General features: G+C 58.0%; 1 protein-coding gene across 1 annotated transcript in view; it reads left to right on the top strand.

The window, feature by feature from the left end:
- Positions 1–22,879, top strand: part of CACNA1A (calcium voltage-gated channel subunit alpha1 A) — a 208,045-nt gene extending 185,166 nt beyond the window's left edge. The window contains exons 33-48 of the mRNA XM_044913037.1: positions 194–310; positions 662–727; positions 901–1,016; positions 2,617–2,767; positions 4,208–4,335; positions 6,506–6,602; positions 9,149–9,254; positions 17,247–17,354; positions 17,492–17,592; positions 18,797–18,906; positions 19,018–19,156; positions 19,320–19,433; positions 20,760–20,795; positions 21,869–22,055; positions 22,349–22,645; positions 22,848–22,879. Of these exons, the coding sequence (XP_044768972.1) occupies positions 194–310; positions 662–727; positions 901–1,016; positions 2,617–2,767; positions 4,208–4,335; positions 6,506–6,602; positions 9,149–9,254; positions 17,247–17,354; positions 17,492–17,592; positions 18,797–18,906; positions 19,018–19,156; positions 19,320–19,433; positions 20,760–20,795; positions 21,869–22,055; positions 22,349–22,645; positions 22,848–22,879 (1,905 nt within the window). The remainder of the gene's footprint in view (positions 1–193; positions 311–661; positions 728–900; positions 1,017–2,616; positions 2,768–4,207; positions 4,336–6,505; positions 6,603–9,148; positions 9,255–17,246; positions 17,355–17,491; positions 17,593–18,796; positions 18,907–19,017; positions 19,157–19,319; positions 19,434–20,759; positions 20,796–21,868; positions 22,056–22,348; positions 22,646–22,847) is intronic.
- The last annotated feature ends 247 nt before the right edge of the window (positions 22,880–23,126 follow it).

Consider the following 23,126-nt stretch of genomic DNA (forward strand, 5'->3'; position numbering starts at 1 on the left):
CCCCCCAACTTTGTTCCTTTTTCGACGTTTTTCCTCCACACCATTGCATTAATAGTGCTTTCTCTCCCTCCTTATTTGGGGTCTGGCTTGCTTTTCCTGTTGGTTGGCTTCATGTAGGGGCCTCTGTGAGTGGTGACGGCTCTGAGCCCCCGGGGGTGGGTGGATGGTCACACTTTTTTCTCCATCTCCCCAGAATAACTTCATCAACTTGAGCTTTCTCCGCCTCTTCCGAGCTGCCCGGCTCATCAAACTCCTCCGTCAGGGTTACACCATCCGAATTCTTCTCTGGACCTTTGTGCAGTCCTTCAAGGTGAGCCCCTGATGCCAGTCTAGGGCTGAGAAGATCTTACCCCCACCCCTGCTCTGGCTGAAAGTAGAAATCAGGTGGAAATGCCTCTGTGGTGCACTTTGCTGAGAGTCTGTGATCTGCACGGCTCTTCTCTAGACCGCCTGCCCCTGGTGTGGCTTGAGAGCTCCAGAGGGAATGCCCCTGATACCTTCTTGCCACTATGGCTTCAAAGAGGCCCACCAAGCCTTGGCACCACTCTGGCACAGCATGGGGCCACTAGCCCCATGGGGCAGAGTGCTGGGACAAGGGAGGGAAATGGTGGGGGTAAGAAGCCCCCCTGGCACTCTCCTTCATTACCTTCCTTCCCACCAGGCCCTGCCATATGTCTGTCTGCTGATTGCCATGCTTTTCTTTATCTACGCCATCATCGGGATGCAGGTGAGTGCCAGTCCCCTAGTGTCCCTAGAGCCCTCCCTGGGAAGGCCACTGTCCTGAGGCAGGGGTGGGTCAGGGGAACCCAGTTTGGAGAGAGAGCCATGATGGTTGAGTGGAGTTTCCCTGAAGCCACTGGGGGCATGGCTGCCCCTGGTCATCACCCTCCGATTCCCCAGGTGTTTGGCAACATCGGCATCGACGTGGAGGATGAGGACAGTGATGAGGATGAGTTCCAAATCACTGAGCACAATAACTTTCGCACTTTCTTCCAGGCCCTCATGCTTCTCTTCAGGTGAGCGGGAGCACGTGCTTTCATGCTCCTCTTCTGGTGGGGGCGTGTCCTCTTCCTGTAGGGGGCGTGTCCTCTCCTTCCTCTTCCCGTAGGGGGCGTGTCCTTTCCTTCCTCTTCCTGTAGGGGGCGTGCTGTCTTCCTTCTGTTCCAGTGAGGCTTGGGATGGGTTTGTGGGGGCCCCAGGGACCCTGGCTGGGCAGAAGCTAAATGTCCTGGGATCCAGGCATAGAAGGCATTTTCAGGCATTACTTCACTGAATCCTCCTGACCATCCTGTGAGGTGGGGATTCTTGGCAATCCCATCTGACAGGTGAGGAAGTTGAGGCTAATAGACCTGAGGCTTGATTCTTAATCCTGGCTGCACATTAGAGTTCCTTCATTCATTCATCATAGGTTTATTGAGCACCCACTGTGTGCCAGGCATTGCTGAAGGTACTGTAAACAAAGCAGAAAGAGATATTCTGTGCCCTCCAGATGCTTCTATTCCTGCGGAGGAGAAAGGCAATCAGTAAGCTAATGATGGAGAGTGCAGGAAGGGGATAAAATTCAAGGTTAAGAGGGAAATGGAGGCACAAAAGAACAAATAATGTATGATTCCACTTATATGAGGTGCCCAGAACAGGCAAATCCATAGAGAAGAAAAGGTGGACTAGAGATTGCCAGGGGTTGCATGACTGGGATGGATGAAAGATTCTGGAGGTGAACAGTGGTGATGGGTGCACAGTATTGTGAATGTACTGAATGCCACTGAACTTTACCCTTAAAAATAGTTAAAATAATCAATCTTTTTTTTTAAGATTTTTATTTATTTATTTGACAGAGAGAGAGAGCACAAACAGGTGGAGTGGCAGTCAGAGGAAAAGGGAGAAGCAAGCTCTCAGTTGAGCAGAGAGCCCAGAGCGGAGCTAGATCCCAGGATCCTGGGATCATGACCCAAGCCGAAGGCAGACACTCAACCGACTAAGCCAGCCAGGGACCCCTAAAATGATAAATCTTATGTTATGCATACTTGGGGATGAGAAAAAAATTTTTTTTAATTTAGCAACAACATCTAAAGGAATGGAGTGCTGGTAGGTCACGCCTCCCTGGAGGCAGGTGACACGTGAGAGAAATAGGTGAGGGAGGGAACCACGTGGATATCTGAAGAAGGGCAGGCCAGGCAGAAGGTATAGCAAGTGCAAAGGCCCTGAGGCAGGAGCATGGCCAACATGTTTGGAGACAGTGAGATCCCAGTGTGCCTGGAGCAGAGAGACCTAGGGAGAAGGAAGTAAGAGATGATTATTGCCTGGAGGAACGGGAGCTTTTAAAACATACCTACCTACATCCCCAGGCCCCACCCCAGACCAACTGAAAGCAAACCTGCGGGAGTGGGACTTCGGCATCAGCATTGTTTAAAGCCCCGCCCCCCCCACCGTGAACTTTAATGCACAGCTAAAGGATGAGAATCACCTCTCTGAGTTCCCAGAGAGAAAAGGTGGCGTACCTAGAACTTGAACTCATGCCAGTCCAACTCCAGAGCCCCGTGCTAATATCCTTGAAGGATATTAGTGTCCAGGGCTGGGTGCCCAGGTCCCTGATGATGTCCCCTCTCCGTTCCTCAGAAGTGCTACCGGGGAGGCTTGGCACAACATCATGCTTTCCTGCCTCAGCGGGAAGCCATGTGATAAGAACTCTGGCATCCTGACTGCCGAGTGTGGCAATGAATTTGCTTATTTTTACTTCGTTTCCTTCATCTTCCTGTGCTCATTTCTGGTGAGTCTGTGCACATGGGGGGCGGAGCGGGGAGGGCAGGCCTCTCTGACCTGGCTCCCACTCCGGGGCAGAGGTTTCTCTAGAATATGGCTGTGTCACAGATTTGCTCCCTCCAGAGCATCTCTGAGCCGGCTGGGGATTAGGTTAACCAGGGATTCTCAACGTTGCCACTGTTGATATTTGGGGCTGGCTCGTTCTCGGGGTGGGGGGGCAGGGGGGCTGTCCTGTGCATTGCAGTGTGTTTAGCAGCATCCCTGACCTCCAACCTCAGGTGTGATAAGCAAACATGCCTCCCGACATTGACAGTGCCCCCGGGGTTGGGGGGGAAGGACAGAATCTCCCCCATCTGAGAATGGCTGGGTTTTACTGAGAGAAAAACTAGCGGCGCTGAGAGCTGGTCCCCTGGCCCGGCTGGTTACACAGGATGCTAGTTATGCCCCCCTCTTCTTCCTGGAGCAGTCAGAGCGAAGTCAGAAGAACAGAAACTCTCTAGATATTGTAAGCAGAGGAGACTTAATACAGGGATCGGCTACATGGGGTTGAAAGAGAACTAGAGAACCCTGGAGTCACCAAGGATTCCTGGCTGCGGGAATTAAAAGGAAAAGAGGGTGGATCAACCCACCCCGCTGCCCCTGGCACCATGGCTGTCTGCGGCCCCAGGACACTTGCAGACAGTGATGGTTTCCTGTGGTTGTGTGCCCCCCTTAACCAATCACAGCCTTCGGTTGTACGACCGCTGCCTGGGAAGCCAGAAAGTAGGGGTCGGCCACACCCAGCTACAGCCTGTTACGTGGGAAGGAGGAGGGTTCCCCGGATGCTGCTACCCAGGGGGAGACAAATCACAATGTTCAGTAAGGGAGGAACATTTGCAAAGGCTTGGAGGCAAAATGATGCAAGCTCCCTGTGTACCGAGGGCTAGAAGAACACATGAAAAGGTGTTACCAGGGTAGATGAGGGCAAGAAAATTAATTCATCTGTCCGTCCGTCCATCATTCCATCCAGGAAATAGTTGCCGATTGCTTACTTTGTGCTGGGGCTGGGAATACAACCCACATGGAGCACTGACTTTGGCCTCGTTGGGGGGCTGGTGTGGGGAGATTTGGGTCATGGCGGTCCCTTGGGCTTGGCCCCCATTTCATGTAGCCTCTCCCCCCTCTCTCTCCTGCTCTGTCTCTGTCCATCACTATTGGTCTCTGTCTTTTTGTATTTCTCTGTCTCCGTCTTTGTCTCTGTCTCTCTGTCCCATCTCCATTTCGGCATGTTTTTGGGGCTCCTTGTGTGAGTGTGTGTCTCTCTTCCCCATCCCCCCATCTTTTTCTTTCTCTGTCTCCCTTTCCCCATCTCACCTCTCCCTCCCTCTCTCTCTGGGCCTCCGTGTATGTGTGTTTGGGTATGTCTCGCTCTCCCCCACTCCCTCTCGGCCCCCCGGGGTCTCCACAGATGCTGAACCTCTTTGTCGCCGTCATCATGGACAACTTTGAGTACCTCACCCGAGATTCCTCCATCCTGGGTCCCCACCACCTGGATGAGTACGTGCGTGTCTGGGCCGAGTACGACCCCGCAGCATGGTAAGGAGTCATCCGCACCTTCCAGCCACATTGCCCACCCTTCTCTGGCACTAGAGCCCACGAGGCTAGGTCAGGCCCCAGGCTTTGGGGCATTGGGTCCCGCTAGCTGGGAATCTCCGAGTGGTCAACCTGGAGGAAAAAGATGAGAATCAGCGCCCTCACACACTACAGGTGAAATGGTTGGGGACCACCTGCCCAAGACCCGGGCTTTCTGGGCGATGAGGAAAGGAATCAAGCATTGAGGATTTTGTGTCCCCCTCACTGAGAGGCCTCTGGATGGCGAGGACAAGCTAACCAGACCCCGGGGAGGAAGCCAGAGGCCCCTCAGCCTCTGCTGTCCTGGGAGCAATAGGAACAGGGCCGGCCTAGCTCCCTTGGCAGATGAGATTGGCCGTGAGATCAGAGTGGTGCTGGACAGTGATCGAAGGAGACCAGGGCCGAAGACACAGAGCCTCAGGGTTTCTTGCATTGTCACGGTCGCAAAGGGAGCGAGCTCTTCTACCCTTGGGCACCAGAGTGCTCCTGACGGACTGACAGGTGGTGGTTCCAGAGGGTCGTTCTCCACCCTGTGCACGTGGGGAGCAGCATGAAGCTGCTCAGAGGAGCCATCCCAAATCTTGGCGCCCACCAACTACTAACTGAAGAGGCTAGTTCGAGCTGGGCTTGGGGCCTGGGAAAGCATTAATGGGGGCCCTTGGCAGCCTGGGTGCTGGAAGGGAGGCCTCAGGAGAAAGGCGGGGTGGAGTCCATCTCTGCTGTTCCCGCAGCCCCAGACAAGTCCTCCACGAGACTGAGAGGCTGGGGTGAGCCATGGGTCTGGGAGCTTGACTTTTGGCTGGTTCCTAACTCTTCCTCTTTTGATTTTAGGTCATAGCAGTTGGATGCTGTCCCCCTATCCTCTATTCCTCGAGCTCCCCCTCCCCACAGTGTAGTCCATGTAGATTGTGGAGAAGGGAGATACAGAGAGAGCCCTGGGCCCTGGGAGGGCCCCCCCACCCCCCAGCCCAGAGCTTTCCCACACCCCCACCGAGACCCTCTGCCCCCAGTCTGTCTGGGAACAGCTCAGGGACCTTCCCTCATCCCTGAGTCTCCCCCAGCCCTTCAAAGCCAGGGGTCCCCAGCCCCTGGCGTCATGACCTTGCTGCGTGCGCGGGGAGCCAGCCCGTGAGCGCAGCCTGACCCCTGCCTCCACTAACCCCTGTCTTCTCCTTTCAGTGGTCGGATTCATTATAAGGATATGTACAGTTTATTGCGCGTGATATCTCCCCCTCTCGGCTTAGGCAAGAAATGTCCTCATAGGGTTGCTTGCAAGGTTTGAATTCCACTAAAACCTGCTAGCATCCATGGAATGAGTGTGGCTTGGGGTTCTTCAATATATATATTTCATATATATATATATCTAAAAAACAGAGCCATCTCTCTTTCTTGCATTAAACTAGAGAATTCTTAGCCAACAGAATGCAGTCACGTAGACTCGATGAAGCATGGGACATACCTCTCTGTTCCCTTCAGCCATTTCTGCTTGCTCTTAGCTGAAGCTGCCCATCCCAGGGTCTCAACGGCACCCCAAATCAGACACATCAAGGGGGGTCAGAACTGTGCATTGACCCCCCCATCACTTCCACTCTCTCCCCCTCTACCCTTTGCCTCCCAAAGCCCGCAGCCCTCCTCCCGCAGCCCCGGCCCCCGCCTCCCTGTCTAGGCCCCCTCAGAGACCAGCCTCAGCCAGACCAGAGAACTTGACCCAATTTTTAAAATAACACTGAGCCAGAGCGTTGTGCCAGGCCCTCCAAAATGAGACCCTCGCCTTTCCTCCAAGTCCTACCAGAACCATAGCTCAGAGTCAAAATTGAATCTGACTTTTCTCTTTTCTCTCTCTCTCTCCCTGCTCATGAGCAGTGAAATAATCTTTTTTTAATGACCTTTTCTTCCATTTTTTTCCTCCTGTTTTCCATTTATTTAAAACACCTATTTTATTGTTCTCTACATCTTTCTCTCTCTATTTTTTCGGCTCGTATGGTTTTTTTGGTTTGATTGGTTTTTTTTTTTTTTTGGTTTGGTTTTTTGTTTTTTTGTTTTTTTGTTTTTTTCTTCCGTTTCTCCCTCTTCCTCCACCGACCCCTTCCTTTGGTTCTCCGTTCCCACCCCGTTTTGTTTTCGGTGCTGCCAGGGGCCGCATGCCTTACCCGGACATGTATCAGATGCTGAGACACATGTCTCCGCCCCTGGGTCTGGGGAAGAAGTGTCCGGCCAGAGTGGCTTACAAGGTAGTCTACCCTTGCCGACCACCGGCGTCGGGCACTGGGGATTTTTCAGCGCTGACCAGGAACAACCAGCCGAGTCTCTTTTTCCAGAGTTACTCTTCTTCTTCTTTTTTTTTCCTCTTTTTCTTTTTCTTTTTTTCCCTTTCCTCCTCGAGTAAATGGATCATGACCGTCCCTTGACTCTAAGCAGCACACTGTGTCCGTCTTTTCTGATGAGTGTGTCTTGGTGTTTTGAGACTCCATTATGGCCAATACGCCGGGGGGGAGGGGGAGGGGAGCCCCCAGTCCCCTCGGAACCAAATTGGACATAAACATGCTTCAGAGGAAATGCCACCTCGCCTCCTTTCTGCCCACCCAGAGCGGCCCCCACGCCCAGGCCCAGACCGGGGCAGGTACCTCGCAGCTGGGGGGGTGGGCTTTGACCCCAAAAAGGCGAGGCCCTGCCCCCCATCTTTTGTATCTTGTGCCCCCAGGTCCAGTGCCCCCCCATATACACCTGAAGCTGATCTCTGACCTAGGGCCTTAGGGGATTCGAGACCTCCCAAGGAGTACCCGGAGCCTCTCCTCCCTCCCCCTCTCCCTCCCCCCAAAAGTTGCTTCCAAGCCCCCACCCCTATGCCACCCATTCTCCCCCAGACACCCCAACATGCCTCTCCATTGTTCCAGAGTGGGCAGGCAGGCCGCAGCTGGACCCCTGGACCGTGGCACCCTGATGCAGGCCATGCACGCTGCCTTGGCGGGGGCCTGGGGCGGGCAGGCACCATGGCCGACCGGGGGATGGTGCATGCTGGCTGAAGGAGCAGGGGTCCTGCCGCTAGGCGGCTGGGCTGGGCCACCCCTCCAGACCCCTGTCCCGGAATCTCCCTTGGCACCCAAGGACAGATGCTCTGTTCCCTCCAGCTCATCCACAAGAAGTTCAGGGATGACCTTTAAAATTGCCACCCCCTCTACCAGAAAATTGCCCCATCATCCTATTCTCCCATCCAGCTTGGCCCCCACCCTGTGTCTGTGAGAGTCCTCCCTCCCCTTCCGTTAATGCCGTTCCTTCCTGCCTCGAGTTTCCATCCCCCTGCAACCTCATTCCTCCTCTTCCTCCTTCCCAGTCAAGACTGGGAAGAGGCTGTTCCACCAGCATCTTTGACAAGCCTCTCCTAGCACCTGTCCTTACTCTAGCTTTCCTTTTGTACCTTCTCTTGTCTCTGCTTGTCTACGTGCATGTGTGCGTATGCATGCATGTGTGTGTGTGTGTGCATGTGTGCGTGTGCGTGCGTGTGCGTGTGTGTGTGTGTGTGTGTGAGAGAGAGAGAGCATAACCCCCCTTCCGTTCCTGGTCTCTGTGCAGGGCCACCAGGGGTCCATAAGGCACTTTTGTGCAAATTTGAAAAGGACACCCCTTCCACAGAACATTTCATCTGTTGGAAAATTGTTGTAATCCACCCATCTGGCAAAAACAAGAAACTTCTTTGTTATCAGCTGGAAAGTTGTCATTTAAATATACAAATCCATGATTTCTAAGACGGTGAACCCTTTGTGCAGTGCACAACCTGCACAGCTGTGCACAGCAGCCCAGTCTGTGTGCGTTTCTCTGCCTACCACCTCCCTCCCTGCCCTGCCCCAATCCCTCTCTTGTGTTCTGTTCTGGGTTTGCCATCCCTCTCCCCATCTTCAGCTCTGTGTTTCCTGCTGACGTGTGTCTGAATCCCCTAGTGAGCGCCTAACTCACCCTCAACCCCCATCTCCATTGCCACCTCAGCCTGGGCTGGTGCCCACCAGTCCAGCATCCTCTCCTACATCACCAAGCATGGGGGAGCAGAGCCCCTGCTTGGGACATGGGAAGTCTTTTCTTCCCTGGGCCACGGGAATGCCCCCTCCCCCTTTCCCCCTGCCATCGCACAGAGCCAAGATCTGGCCATGCCCCTGAGAAACACTTTACACGGAGCTATGAATGAGTCTCGAGATTCCGTCTGCATGCGCGCCCCTGTCCCCCGTCTGTTCTGTGTGTCACGGCCTCGCTGCATGTCCGCGAGGGGCCGCCCCGTCAGCGGGGGCCGCCTGCCTCCTGCTTCTCAGAGGAATGACGTGGTCTGTGCCCATCTGGTCTGGTCTGGGCCGAGCCACGGGTGGAGGTGGGAGCTGGCGGCCCCCCCGGCGGCCGTGGCCGTGGACCCCTGTGCCTGGCTGCTGCATGATCTGCTGCGATCCGCCTTGCGCTCTGCTTCTTTGGGGTCGGAATGGCACGGAGCCGTCCAGAAGAACTCTGGGGCAGGGCAAGGAAGGGTCTGGGCCAACCTGGGAAATCTGGGGGTCCAGCGTGCGGGAGAGGGGAGGGCAGAGCCTGGTGGCCTAGGAGAGCCCCAGAGCTCTCCCCGCAGGCCACCAAGGGAAATCGGTAAACAGAGCGCAGGGGACAGGTAACCTGTGAGTGGGGGGCACCTTAGCCACCGCCTTCAGAGTTCTTCCTGGGGCTCCCTGGGTAGTGTGGGTCTGGTGCACGGGGGACCGGGAGGGGGTGCCTGGCAATGACTGCCCCCGCCTTGGGTTTTCTGTAGAGGCTCCTTCGCATGGATCTGCCCGTGGCCGACGACAACACCGTCCACTTCAATTCTACCCTCATGGCCCTGATCCGCACAGCCCTGGACATCAAGATCGCCAAGGGTAAGGGCAGGGACCGGAACAGAGAGGTAGGACAGGATGAAATTGGGGCCTGGGAGGGGAGAGCCGTGGGCAGCCAGGGATCCCACTTGCCACCAGAAACCAGGGGCGCGGCTGCCGGGTCCTGATCTTCCTCCCAGCCACCCGCTCACTCGGCAAACATCCGCGCATGCTTCCTATGCGCCGGGCACTGCTCTCAGTGTCGGGGCGCGGGGGCTTCCGCTTGCAGTGGGAGGGGCTTCCCCGGGGAGGGTCTGAAGGAGTCACATGGACCCCTGGGGAGAAAGTGCTCCAGGCAGAGAGACCAGCAGGTACAAAGGCCCTGAGGTAGGAGGCTATCCACCGCTGTGTTGAACCGACTCGCTCTCTGAGCGAGGGGGTGCCTGACCGGACTCACGTTTGAACGGGCTCCCTCTGGCCACAGGGCAGAATGGACTGGGAGGAGGTCACAGTGGAGGCCACTGACATAATCCAGGGGAACGCAGGACGGCTGACTAGACTCTGGATATGGAATGTTCCGGTTCTGGATATTTCTTGGGAGCTGACCCAGCCAATGGCTGATGGAGGGGGTGAAAGAAAGAGAGGAGTCAAGTCCACCCCCAGGGGTTGGGGCTTAACCACAAGAAGGACATAGCTGTTGTTGCCGGAGACAAGGGAAAGGTGGGAGGGGTAGGTTCGGGGCGAAGGAAGGGCAGGAGGTCAGTGTCGGCCTGGAGACACAGTAGGCAGGGGACTCTCCAGCTTATACGTCCAGTGGGGGATGCCTCCCCAGGAAGGATCTGAAGGAGGCGAGGGAATGAGTTTTCCTGGCTGGGCTGAAGGTGAAAAGTCAGGAGGCATCAGACGCTGACAGGAGATGGACCAGCTCTCCAAGGAGATGAGTGTGAGCTGAGAGACCCCCCCCCGCCAAGACAGCCCGGGGCCACCGCAGGGTTAGAGGCGACAGAGAAGGGGCAACCAGGGAGGTGAGTGAAGGCCAGGGTGGTGTGGGCTTCTGGAGAATGTCTCCAGCATGTCAGGCACCGCCCAGCAGCCAAGGAAGACAAGGACTAAGAGTGACGGTGGATTTTGTGACAGGCAGCTCTGGGGGAGGGGTCAGGCCCCCCCCACCACCTGGAATGGGGTTTGGAGGCCTGACAGTAGACCCGATGTGACTTGGCAGCCGATGGGACAGCAGGGCAGAGAGAGAGGTGTACGCGGGTCATCGGGGGGCAAGGGGGCTGACAGAAGGCTGAGCGCATCGTCCAGCACTGGGCTGGAAATCGGGGGGGGGTGGCTAAAGAGAGAGGTCAGGGCTCTACCAGCTGAAGCCACCAGGAGGTCAAGAGGAAGGAAGACGGAACATCAGGGACCTGCATTCCTTCCAGGATCCCGAGGGGAAGAGGGCAAGGAGGAGGCAAGGCCAGAAGTTGCTGGGGAGGTGGAAGGTTTTCCAGGAGGGAAGTCAGCAGCTTCCACTGGAACAGTGCCCTGCAGAGGGGAGTAGGTTGAGGACAGACATAGCCAGGAAACGGGCAGGTGAAGGTTCAGAGAGCAGAAGGAGCCCCCTACAATAGCAAGAGAGAATCAGAAAGAGCTAAGGTATGGCTCAGGGGAGAGCAGAAGTGGGGGGCGGGGATCAGGCCCTTGTCCAGCACAGCCTGGAAATTCTTCCTCATGCAGTAAGTCAGAGGTGAGCGGCTCAGGCCTGCCAGGCAGCTCAGTGCACGGCAGAAATCCGGGCCCAGGTTCTGGCTGTTTGTGGCTCTGCGCTCCCAAGACTGTTTCTTCATCATTGTGGTCGAAGCTCGTCTAGGTCCCAGCCCAGGGAGGGGAGGAAGCAGAAGGGCAGGCAGCAGATTTCTTATAATCAAGCAAAAGAGTTATGTTCTGTGGGCTCATCTTGCCCACCTGCCCTGCCCTGTCCTCGCTGTAAACCTGGGCAGGTGATCTCACACTCTCCAAGCCTCAGTCCACATATTAGCTAGCTAGGCCATGTAACAAATGACCACAAACGTAACAGCTTAAAACACCCACTGAGTAGCTTTTAGTCCAGTCAGTCAGAAGTCTAGGTGAGCTCAGCTGGGCTCTCCACGGTCCCACAAGGCCAAAATCAAGCTGTTCACCAGGCTGGGCTCTTCTCTGGAAGCTCTGGGGGAAATGTACTTTCAGGCTCAGTCAGGTGTGGGCAGAATTCAGTCACTTGTGGGTGTAGGACTAAGGGCCTGCTTCATTGCTGGGGTTCAGCCAGAGGTTGCACTTAGCTCCCAGGGATGCATCTCATCTTTTTTGTACTCCAAAACTGTCTGACCTCTCCTGCCACAAGCTGGAGAAAACTCAGCTTTGCAAGGGCTCACCTGATTAGGTCAGGCCCACCCAGATAAGCCCTGTATCTTACAGCTGACGTGGGACTTTAAATTACATTTGCAAAAGCCTTTCCCGGCAGTCCCTAGAGTAGCATTTGATCGAATAACCAGAACCTGGGGTGGGGGTGGGGCAAGAGGCAGGGGCAGCTTTAGAATTCTGCCTGCCATGCTTCCCGTACCTATAAAATGGGTCTAACAGGCACCCACTCTTGGTCTGCGATGCCTTTGTGACCCAGCTGCTGTTTCTCTCTGGAGACTTGTTCAGGGGTCCTGAGGGAACCCAAGAATCAGATTCAGTGATTCCCTAGAAAGACTCAGAACCAAGAGGCCCTGTTGGACTCACAGTTACGGTTTATTACAACAGAAGGATACTGGTTACAATCTGCAAAGCAGAGGCACAGGGGTCGGGGCCCAGGGGAGACCAGGCACAGACTTCCAGGTGTCTCCTCCCAGGTGAGTCACGTGGGCAGCACTGATGCCCTCAGCAACAGGGTGTGACAACCCAGATGAAGTGTGGCCAACCACGGAAGCCCACCCACGCTTTGGTGACCAGAGTGTGCATTGGGGGTTGGCCGTGGAGGCCTGGCGGACCTTAGTTACTCAGACTCTGGCCCCTCCAGAGGTCACACTCTGGTGTGTGGACCCACTATGGTGGGTCACACGGCCCAGGGCCCCCACCATAAATCCCATTGTTGGGATAAACTATCTTGTGTGCCCAAGGCCCTCAGATAAACCAAGACACTTTCATCACGCAGGACACTCTAAGGACTTAGAGGTGACTTCCCAGGAGCCAGTCAGGGAGCAGTCCTTTCTTTCTCGGAATGCTGAGTGGTCCTTTACCTTCTGTGGGACCCCAGTCAGGCCAGTCTCCACGACACCCCCCCAGATTACCCATGTGAGGATTTCAAAGGCTCCTGGGGATGTGCCTGAGTTTGGCTGTTGTTATTGTCACTGATACTCCAGACGCTACTCAGTTCCTGGAGGGTCATGCCCCCGGCGTCTCTGAGCCAGGGACCTCTCCTCGTCCTGACCTTGGCGAAGGCACCAGGCCCTCCCAGAGCTCCACGGGGAACAGCTGAGCCAGCCTCTGGGGTTAAGGAAGGTCCGCTGAGTGCTTGGGGACAACAGTTACAACAGTGATGACAATCACAACCTTTTTAGCTGACTTGAGTCTCAGGCGGGCTAAAAGTATAACACTTTTTTTTGTCCAACTGCTCAATTTACCTCTAAACATACTTAGCTCCTTTCCAGCAGGCAGAGGGCAGCATGGGAGAATGGATTAACCTCAGTCACATTCAGATCCTCCAAAAATTGGGAGGCCATTCTTAGCTAGATACTTGGGAGAGAGAGGGCAGGTCCCTCTGCTCACCTCTGTGTCCCCTCTCAGTCTGTCCCTCTCCCTCCTCTGTCTGTCTGTCCCTCCTCCCCACCCCTCTGTTCTCCACACCCAGGAGAATCTCATCTTTGGGGAAAATCCTTCTCTCTTCATGTTTCTCTTTTTCCTGGATGTCGTGTCTGAACCCCTCAATTCTCCCTCCAAGGGACTCAGTCTGTGTCCCTTCATTGCCCCCCTGCCCTCCTGCTCCCCCTGGCCGGGCTTTGAGGGCAGAGCCAACCACCCACCTGAACAGACAGAAACCCAATTAGCAGATCCAAACCCACTCAGACTTCCGCGGAGAGCACACGAGAGCTGTAGAAACACGGAGCCACTGTGTGCTACCAGCCCGGACAGGTGGGGTGGGGGCTGCATGGAGAAAAGATAAACCCAGAGCCAACTAGTACCAGACATCTCTGCACCTGCCTGGTATCCCCCGTGCCCACGTGGTCCTCAGCCCTGACATGCCAGTGGTTGTGGGGGGACCTCAGCTTCCCCAAACAGGAATGCCTCCGCCATTGTCTTAGAAAGGGCCACCGTCCGGGCCAACACCACCCAGGGCCAGCCCGGAGCCTCATTCTGGACTCCACATGGCTGACCAGCTGAAAGGCCACTCTCCTGCCCTTTAACCCCCCACGAAGACCAGACCCTCTCTGCAGCCGGGATCTGCCAGATCCTGGAAGGTTCTCGGATGGGCCTCGTGGGAGCTAAATGGCTTTGCCCCGCATGCACCAGAGAGGGTGACCTCCTGGCATGTTGCTATCCACCCAAAACTGCTGGCCATGTTGGCCATGGCTCACTGAATGAGAACGTTCATTGAGTGCCTGCTGTGCGCCCAGCCCTGTCGTTGGTATGTGGGACACAGCCCTGAAAGACACATGGGGCTCAGGCAAACAGGCAACAAACAATAAGCATGATAAATACGTGGAGTATGTAACGTGTTGGAAGGTGAGGCATGCAGTGGAAAAGATAGAGCTGGGGGGTGGGGGCTGGGAATTCAGGTGGGGGGAGGGGCAAACCCTAGGTCAGCAGGGGGCAGTCCTGCCCCCAGGGGTCATCGGCAGTCTGGAGACATTTTTGGTTGTCCCATCTGGGAGGTTGTCACATCTGTGTCAGTGGCATCTGGGGTGTAGGGGCCAGGGATGCTGCCAAATGTCTTGCAGGGACAGACTCTGAGCCCAGCGTCATGCAGATTGGGAGGCGGGAGGGGAGGACCCCGGGATGATAAACCCTGGGACACAACTGGTTTGTGGGTGACTGTTGCCTGCGTCCTGGAGGACCTCCTGGTCCTGCCCCACCCAACCCCCAGGTGTTAATAACTCTGTACGTGGAGGAGGAATAAGCCTGAACTTCAGCCTGGAGGGAGCCCCAGGACCCCAGCAGGAGGCCACCTTGAAATCCCCGAAGGGTTCTCCCTTTGTTTAAATGTGAATGACAATCCCAAATGGGAGACTCCCCAATGAATTGAAGCAGAAAACAGTCGGAGGTGGTGGTTCTCAACCAAGGGACAGTTCTGTCCCCCAGGGGACACTTGGCAATGTCTGGGGATGGTTTGGTTGTCAGGACTTGGGGAAGGAGGTGCCACTGGTACCTAGAACATGGAGGCCAGGGAGGCTGCTCGCCACCCTACAGTGCATGGGACGACCCCCAAACCAAGAATGATCCCTCCCCAGGTGTCCACGGTGCTACCTAGGTTGAGAAACCCTGCCCAGACTCCCTTACCTAACTCACATGCCAAGAACAGGCGCAGCAGTCTGCTCAGGCTGTCGTAACAAAATACCAGAGATGGGGCGGCTTAAACAATTTATTTTCTCACGGTTCTGGAGGCTGGAGGTCCAAGATCAAGGTGCCAGTGGGGTTGGTTCCTGGTGAGGCCTTCTCCTCGGCTTGTAGGTCGCCACCTTCTTGCTGTGTCCTCACATGGCCTGGTGCCTCTCTCTTATAGGGACACCAGGCCTCTGGGATCAGGGACCACCCTTATGACCTCATGTAACTTTAATTACCTCCTTAGAGGCCCTACCTGCAAATGCAGTAACAATGGAGCTTAGGGCTCCAACAGGAATTTGGGGGGGGAGACACAATTCAGTCCTCGATGACAGGTGTGTTCCTTTTCTTCACGAGGGACAGGAAACATATAAGCTGGAAGGAGAAAATGACTTTTAACAGGAAATGTCATGTTCTCTTTTTTCCCTTCCTGGGTCTCTGAGAAGGAGCCACACAGCCCTCAGGCACCTCACTTAGCTACAGTGGCCATCGGACAGAGCTGTTAATTCCAGCAGCTTCCCGTAAGGAAAGAAAAACTATAGGTTAGCGTCAAGGATCTTAAGAGTTTAACTACACAGGGGATTTTCCCAAGGGTCTCCCATGATAGTCCTGAACTCCCAACCTGAGTCCTGACCCACGAATCAGCCCCACCCCCATGCAGCTTGGCCCAAGTGACCACAGCCCCCTGCATCACCAGCGGTGGGGAGTTCGCCCTCTAGTGGGTGAGATGGGGAACAACATCATGAGGTGATTTGTAGGAAGAAGAGAAAATAAAGCGGAGAAGGGCATCCAAGAGGATGGGGGAGGGCTGTTTCAGGGAGGGAGGCCAGCTAGAAGACCCGTTTGGGTTTGGGCAGGGACCTGAAGGAGGTGAGGAAGGGAGTCACGTGGACATTCGTAGAAAGAACGATCCTGGCAAAGGAAATAGCCTGAGCAAAGGCCCTGAGGCAGGACCATGCCTGGCGTGTTTGAGGAACAGCGAGCTCGGTGTGTCTGGAACAGAGTGAGCAAGGGAGGAAGTAGAAGAACTGTGGGGTCAGGGTGAGGACTTGGGCAATCACAAGAGCCAGGGGAACAGCAGAGCGCGGAGGGCTCGGAGCAGGGAAGCGCAGGATTGACTTGAACGGCCACCAGCGCCTCCTGGTGGTGGAGGTGGGGCGGGGGCGGACACGGAGCCCTGAGCAGAGGCACCTGTCCTAGTCCAGGCAGGTCAGTCCCGCGTGGCCTCGATACTCTCACTCCAGAACGGGTTCTGAGCTTTACCAGAGTCACATGGGCGAAGATGAGCGAAAGCTCCAGAGAGTGCCTGGCAGACGTCTGGGCTAGGAGCAGCTCCTCAGCCGGCAGGCCCCAGGGGATGGCTGCTAAAACACTGAAACTCTTCTCTGCTGGCTGGCAGCCACTCTCCTGGACACCCCCCAACACAGTCCAGCAACTACAGGGTTAATATTTGGCCCAACCGGGGGCCTTCTGGCCCTTGTTCTAGCTCTCTCCCTCCATACCTGCTGGTAAAAGTTTGGAAAGGTGCCCCTGTGCCCAGAGTTGGAGGGTCTGAAACAGAAGAAGTGGGGGCCCAGTTGGTGTAGCGGTCAAGATGGAGGAGAACGTGCTCCTGCAACAAACAGCCCCGAGGTCTCCAACCGACTAAGATTTGCTTCCCACTCCTGTTCTGTGTCCTTCCTGGGTCAGCAGGGGCCTCTGTTCACCAGCCATCACGACAGAGTTTTGGAAAAAGAACGCAGGAGTGTCCCTCACTGGCCACTAAACGCCCTGGCCCCGAAGTGGCGGCTCAGTGCGCTCACGCTTCATTGGCAAGAACTCGTCACATGGCCTCTGGCCAAGCCCAGGGACAGGAAGAGTCAGGCTCCCGTGCAGTCAGGCACGAGGGACCAGGAAATCGCTGGCAAAGAGCCTTAATGACCACCGTGGCCGGGGTGAGGGACCAAGGATCAGCAGTGGCTGGAGGTCACGTCCATGGGAGGGGAGACTTGGTTGAGGAAGAAACCTCCCCTATCAGGACTGCTCTGGGACAGCCCAGCCTCTCCGAGGCTCACCCCGGGCCCCCCTCAAACCCCTGGGCTGCTGTTGTAGTAATCTTACGGCAGACACCGTCCTAAGGCTACACACATATTAACTGCTTTGATCTTCAAAACATTCGGTGAGGTGGGTCCTACTGCTGTTGTCCCATTCTGCAGATGGGAAAACTGAGGCACACAGTGGTAGACTAATACCTGAGCCACGCAGGTTGGGACCTGCGCCATCTAGCTCCTCCTGATGCTGACATCCCCCCCACCCCCAGCCACCCTGCAGCCACTCCACGGCCCTGGCCCCGCCACGGACCAGAGCCCACATGGTCATTCCTCGTCTGGGACAGGCCCACAGGGAACTGGTGACCCATGGGAAGCAGGACTCCAGGGCCTGAGTTGGCAGGAGCTGCTGGCTTTGCATCTGCCCCGGAGGCCGACACCCAGGCAGGCAGTCAGGGAGGGCCTCTCTGTGCCCACGTTGCAGGCGGAGCCGACAAGCAGCAGATGGACGCGGAGCTGAGGAAAGAGATGATGGCCATCTGGCCCAACCTGTCCCAGAAGACGCTGGACCTGCTGGTCACCCCTCACAAGTGTAAGAGCCGCGCCTAGCCGGGCCCTGGGCTCTGCCCCACCAGGATGGGAGGGGGCGGGGGGAGAGGAGGCGGGTGCAGGGCCGAGGCTGGTGCATACAGGGCCCCCGCCCACGGGGAGCTTGCCCTGTGCCCCCAGCCACAGACCTGACCGTGGGCAAGATCTATGCAGCCATGATGATTATGGAGTACTACCGGCAGAGCAAGGCCAAGAAGCTGCAGGCCCTGCGCGAGGAGCAGGTACGGCCCTGGGCCCTGGCGCCCTCCTCTCTGGTGCCCTTTGCCCTGCGGGCCCCACAGTGACAAACCAGAGCAGCAGGGTGTGGCCAGGACCCAGGACAGGTCACCGGAAAGCAGGGCCGCACCGAGGAGGCGGCCTGGATGAATTCATCTGTTCCGCCAACACTTATTGGGCACCTACTGTGTGCCAGGCGCTGTTCTCAGCCCTGGGGGTGCAGCTGTGAGCAAAACAGACCAGCATCCCTGCGGAGCGGACACTGCAGTTGGGGAAATGCCAACCACAATAAATGACGAACATGGCAGGAAACAGTAAATGCCGTGAGAAGGAGTGCTGGGGGAGATGGATGCAGTTTCAAACAGGTGATCAGGGAGGCCTCCCTGAGGAGGTGATGTGGAGCAGAGACCTGAAAGAAAAGGAAAGGGAGTGAGCCACGTAGATATCTGAGGGAAGAGCACTCCAGGCGGAGGGAACAGCCAGCGCAGAGGCCCTGTGGCAGGACTTTGAGCTTGGAGAACAGCGATAGGGCCAATATAGCGGAACACAGTGAGCAGGAGTGGTGGGAAGGGGGCGCCTGGGCGGCTCAGTTGTAAAGCGCCTGACTCACAATCTCAGCTCAGGTCTTGCACTCAGGGTGGTGGGTTCAAAAAAAAGAATGGAGATGAGGGTGGGGAGGTGACAGGGCAGACTGTGTAGAGCCTTGGGGGCCCTGGGGAGAATTTTGACTTTTGCTCTGGGTCAGATGGGAACCAGGGCAGCTCCTCTTAGAGGAGGGAAGTGACCACACTCAGGTGATCGCTGGCGCCCTCTGGTGGCCATGGCAGGTAAGGGCTGGAGCAGGGAGACCTGGGAGGAGGCGAATGGCCTGGTCCAGGTGAGGCCGTGGGGCCAGACCCGGGTGAGAAGTGATCCTATTCTGCATGGACTTGCAAGGAGGAGTCTAATGGACTGGCTGATGGATCGGACCTGAGTGTGAGAGCGTGTGTGTGTGTGTGTGTGTGTGTGTGTGTGTGTGTGTCGGGGGTGTCAAGAATGACTTGGGCTGGGGGGCTGAGGGGGCGGGGGGAGTGTTGAGCATCGTCTGCACAACCTCCCGGCTGTCTCTTAGCTGCAGCTTTGGCCAGACCCTGAGCCTTGAACACCCTCCCCAACCTACTCCCTGTGCCTCTCTACCCCGTGCCCGCACATTGCTCTCTGCCTCTCCAGAACCGGACACCACTCATGTTCCAGCGCATGGAGCCCCCGTCTCCAACACAGGAGGGGGGGCCCGGCCAGAACGCCCTCCCCTCCTCCCAGCTGGACCCAGGTGGAAGCCTGTGAGTGTGGCTCTGGCAAGGAGGTGGGGATGGAAGGGCAGGGGCACCATTCCCCGGTGCGGACACCCCTGGAGCGCCCATGGCCACCCTGCCCTCTGTCCCCCAACACAGGATGGCTCATGAAAGTGGTATCAAGGAGAGCCCGTCCTGGGTGACCCAGCGAGCCCAGGAGATGTTCCAGAAGACAGGAACATGGAGCCCAGAGCGGGGACCTCCCACCGACATGCCCAACAGCCAGCCCAACTCCCAGGTGCCTCTGTCCCCCCCGCCCCCCCACCGCCTCCCAACTCCCAGGCACAAGCAGTACAGGAGGGAAGGATGTGGCCCCACAGCCGCAGCCGCACCCACACCAGGGCACCCCTGGGGCCCGACAGGCCACAGGACTCACCTGGCCCTGCCCTCTGCCCCCGCAGTCTGTGGAGTTGCGAGAGATGGGCCGAGATGGCTACTCGGACAGTGAGCACTACCTCCCCACGGAAGGCCAGGCCCGGGCTGCCTCCATGCCCCGCCTCCCCGCGGAGAACCAGGTGAGGGCTTTCAGCCACCCCCCTGGGGCTGAACTCAGGCCCCTGGGCTCCAACACGCAGCCCAGGGCATCTCTTTCCTCTGTGACCCCTGCTGGGGTGGGGCCACCTGCAGCCTCAGCAGCAGGGGGCAGGCCCACACTGGAGTGCCCGGAAGGCCTGGCCCTCTTACCTTCTCCCTGATGGCAGGCAGAGAGGGGCAGGGGCTCCCCTGGGGCAGGATACAGTCGTCCCTGCCAAGTGCTTTCCATCTACCCGGTTTGGAGATGCCAAGGCAAGAGGATGTGGAGGACACGTGGGGGTGTGGGGGGGAGGTGATGTGTCAGGGCCCGGTGAGCTGCAATCAAGAACACACACACATGCATGCACGCACATGCACACACACACGCACTACACGGACGTATGTGCTCGTACTGCATACGCGAACGCACACGCATGCACACAGTTCTGCTATCGGGAATTTGGCAGGTCCTAGGACCTGGTAGCAGAGTCTGGGGTGGGCCTGGGGGCAGCTGGGGTTTGTATTTCCCGTCTGGTCTTTGTGGGGGCCGCTGGGGAGGGACAGAGGCGTGTGCCTGTGTGTGGCTGAGCTGCAGCACCCACTTGGTTAGTGGGGGGGGAGGGCACGGGATCCCACTGCCCCAGGCTCGCGGGGACAGAGGGACCAGAAGCCAGAAGCATGGCTGGCTGCCCGCCCAGCCTGAGAGGCAGGGTGGCATGTCTGGCTGGGGCGGGCTTCCCGTGTGCTGTGCCGGGGCGTCTGCACGGGGGGTGAAGGCTGTGCTGTGCCTGGCTGGGCCACGGTGGCTCAGGGACCTGGCCTCTGGCTGCGGAGAACTTGGGTTGGGGGGCACCTAGCTGCATGTGGCTGTCAGCGCCGCCCCCCCCCCCGTCCACCCCCAGGACGAAGTTGTTGGGCCCCAAGAGAGAGTCCAGACAAGCTGGCTGATGGCCACCCCCTCCCCAAGCTTTGAGTGTCAGCCGGAGCCAGGGCTGGGGCGCATTGCATGAGGCAGAGCCCAGGGCCAGGGGCCTGTGGCCACGCCATCCCATCTGTCGGTCTCGTGCCTCTGCCATCTGTCTGTCTGTGGTGTCTCCTGTCTGTCTCCTCTGTGCCCTTGGGAGGCTGGCCAGCCGGGCCTGGGGTCACCTACGCACCAGGGACTTTAGCCTCTTTCCCTGCCTCCCTTGCTCTCCCCCTCCACTGCCCAGGTTCCTCTCCCCAACCCTGGCATCTCCATGTACCACCTCTCACTCTCCCTCTTGGCTTTTATATTTATTTTCTTCTTTCTGTTTTTCTGTGTGCACCATCCCATGGGGCTGTGACAGAGGAGAAGGGGCCGGCCACGTGGGAATAACCTCAGTGTATGTACCGCGCCGCCGGCCTCCCAGCTGGGCTCCGGCCCCCTCTTCCCGCCCCCCCCCCCTCGTGGGAGTCCTGTCATCTCTCCACCCCTTGGACCCCACCCTTTCTTTGCAGACTGCACCCCCCTCCCCCATGAAGCCCCATCCTTGTATGTTGTGTCCTCTGTGTGCCCTGCCGGGGGGAGCGGGACTGCCCCCCCACTCCCCCATCTTCCCCCCCAAGCCCCCCCCCCCCCCCCCCCCCCCCGAAGCCAGGAGGTGCCATCCTTCTAAGAAGCCTGATCTGCTGCACCGCCTGACCCACTCCTTTTCAGAGGCTCGTTCCCCTCACCCACCCCTGACCCTCTGGTGCCGAAGCCCTATGTCCCTTAAAACTGCAGGGCCACTGGCCATTCGGCCAGTCCAGCACTGGGTGTGGTCTTCCTCCTCTCCTCTTCTGGCAACAGAGAACCCCAGGCCCCTCTCCAGGGTCTGACCCCGGTGGGCACAGCTTGTGCAGGCTCCCAGGCTGCAGGCCAAGAGGAGCGGGTCCCCCCAGGGTCTCAGATGCCAGGGCAACCCGTCAAGGGCTGGTATAGGAGCCAGACTTGGGTGACCAGGAAAGCCCGGTCCCAGCTAGGCCGAAGGACAGTGAGCTGGGATACTGGGCGCCCCAAGCACATAGGAGGCCTGACCTCCGCTGTAGGAGGAGAGTAGGCAGGAGTGAGCGCAGGGTCCTACTGCCCTGTGCCCCCACGTGGCACTCTGGATGGGGAAAGCTGTCCCCTTCAGCTCACCTGCCTGTCCATGGCTGGACGCCCAGGGCTGGGTGGTACCTCCCAGGGGTGGTCCTGAGAAGCAGCGGGATTGGGGGTGGGGATCGGATAGGGCCCTCTGGCCGGACCCTGGGCCCGGCCTGGGAGGAAGCAGAGACGTCCTGGGACCCTGGTGGATCAGAAGCCGAGCCCCATGGCCCACGCGGACTCTGCCCCAGATGGTCACACCCGGTCACTGAGGGCTGATGGGGCAGGACAGACCGGGACCACTTGGTGCAGGCCGCTGACCCTGGCCCGCTGGCCTGTCCACCCCCCCAGACCATCTCAGACACCAGCCCCATGAAGCGCTCAGCCTCCGTGCTGGGCCCCAAGGCCCGGCGCCTGGACGACTACTCCCTGGAGAGGGTGCCGCCCGAGGAGAACCAGCGGCACCATCAGCGGCGCCGGGACCGCGGCCACCGAGCCTCTGAGCGCTCCCTGGGCCGCTACACAGACGTGGACACAGGTGGGCTGCCCCGTGGGACCCAGGAGACAGAGGAGAGTTGGGGGGGGGGGGCGGATAAAGCAGAGCAGCGCAAACATTGAGGGAGAAAGGAAGGAGAGGCCTGGATGAGGAACAGGACTCTCAAGGGACAGGAGCAAGGGGCCCCGAGCTGGGCCAGCTGCTGCTAGACCTCCGCGGTCCAGGGGAAGGGGCCCCTCTCTAGAGCCTACAGACCCCCTGGGTGGCCTCCTGGGCGCACATCCCCCACCCCCTCCACGGTCATCTGTTTGTCTGACCCCAACCACTCGGCCCAGGCTTGGGGACAGACCTGAGCATGACCACCCAGTCCGGGGACCTGCCGTCTAAGGAGCGAGACCAGGAGCGGGGCCGGCCCAAGGACCGGAAGCATCGGCAGCACCATCACCACCACCACCACCACCACCCCCCACCCTCCGACAAGGAGCGCTATGCCCAGGAGCGGCCTGACCATGGCCGGGCCCGGGCCCGGGACCAACGCTGGTCCCGCTCTCCCAGCGAGGGCCGAGAACACATGGCGCACCGGCAGGTGGGTGTGGCACCGGGTGCCCCTGACCCAAGCCCCTGGGAGACCGGTGTGGGGGCTGGGGGGGCACACCAAATAGCCACGCTAGGCAGGGTCCTCCCTCCCCACTGTGACCTCGGCCCCTGCCCACCATTGGGGTCCCCAAGCCCCCTGGGGGAGCCGGGCAGGAGTAGGCACTGCCCCCAGCCACTCTGGCTCCCCACTCTGCCCCCCCCAGCCCCCCTGCCCGCCTGCCGTCCCCTCCCCCGCAGCTGCTTCCTCTTTGGTTGTGGATCACGTTTGAGTTTCTGGCCAGCGCGGTCCTTACGGCTCACACCCCCCGCTGGCTGCCTGCTGCCTTTTGCTTTCCTTTAACCCGGCTTCCGTTTTTGTTTCGATTATGATTTCTGTCCTCTGGACGCCTGTGAGTAATTTTTGAAACTTCTGCTATTTAACCCCGAAACTTACAAAACTCCATTTCTCATTTCTCTTTTCACTTTGTTGTGTTGGTTTTCGACTTCCTCTCCCTCCTTGTCTCTCACTCCTCCTCC

Source organism: Neomonachus schauinslandi, chromosome 1 (assembly GCF_002201575.2).
Source record: "Neomonachus schauinslandi chromosome 1, ASM220157v2, whole genome shotgun sequence".
NCBI classification, from domain to species: Eukaryota; Metazoa; Chordata; class Mammalia; order Carnivora; family Phocidae; genus Neomonachus; species Neomonachus schauinslandi.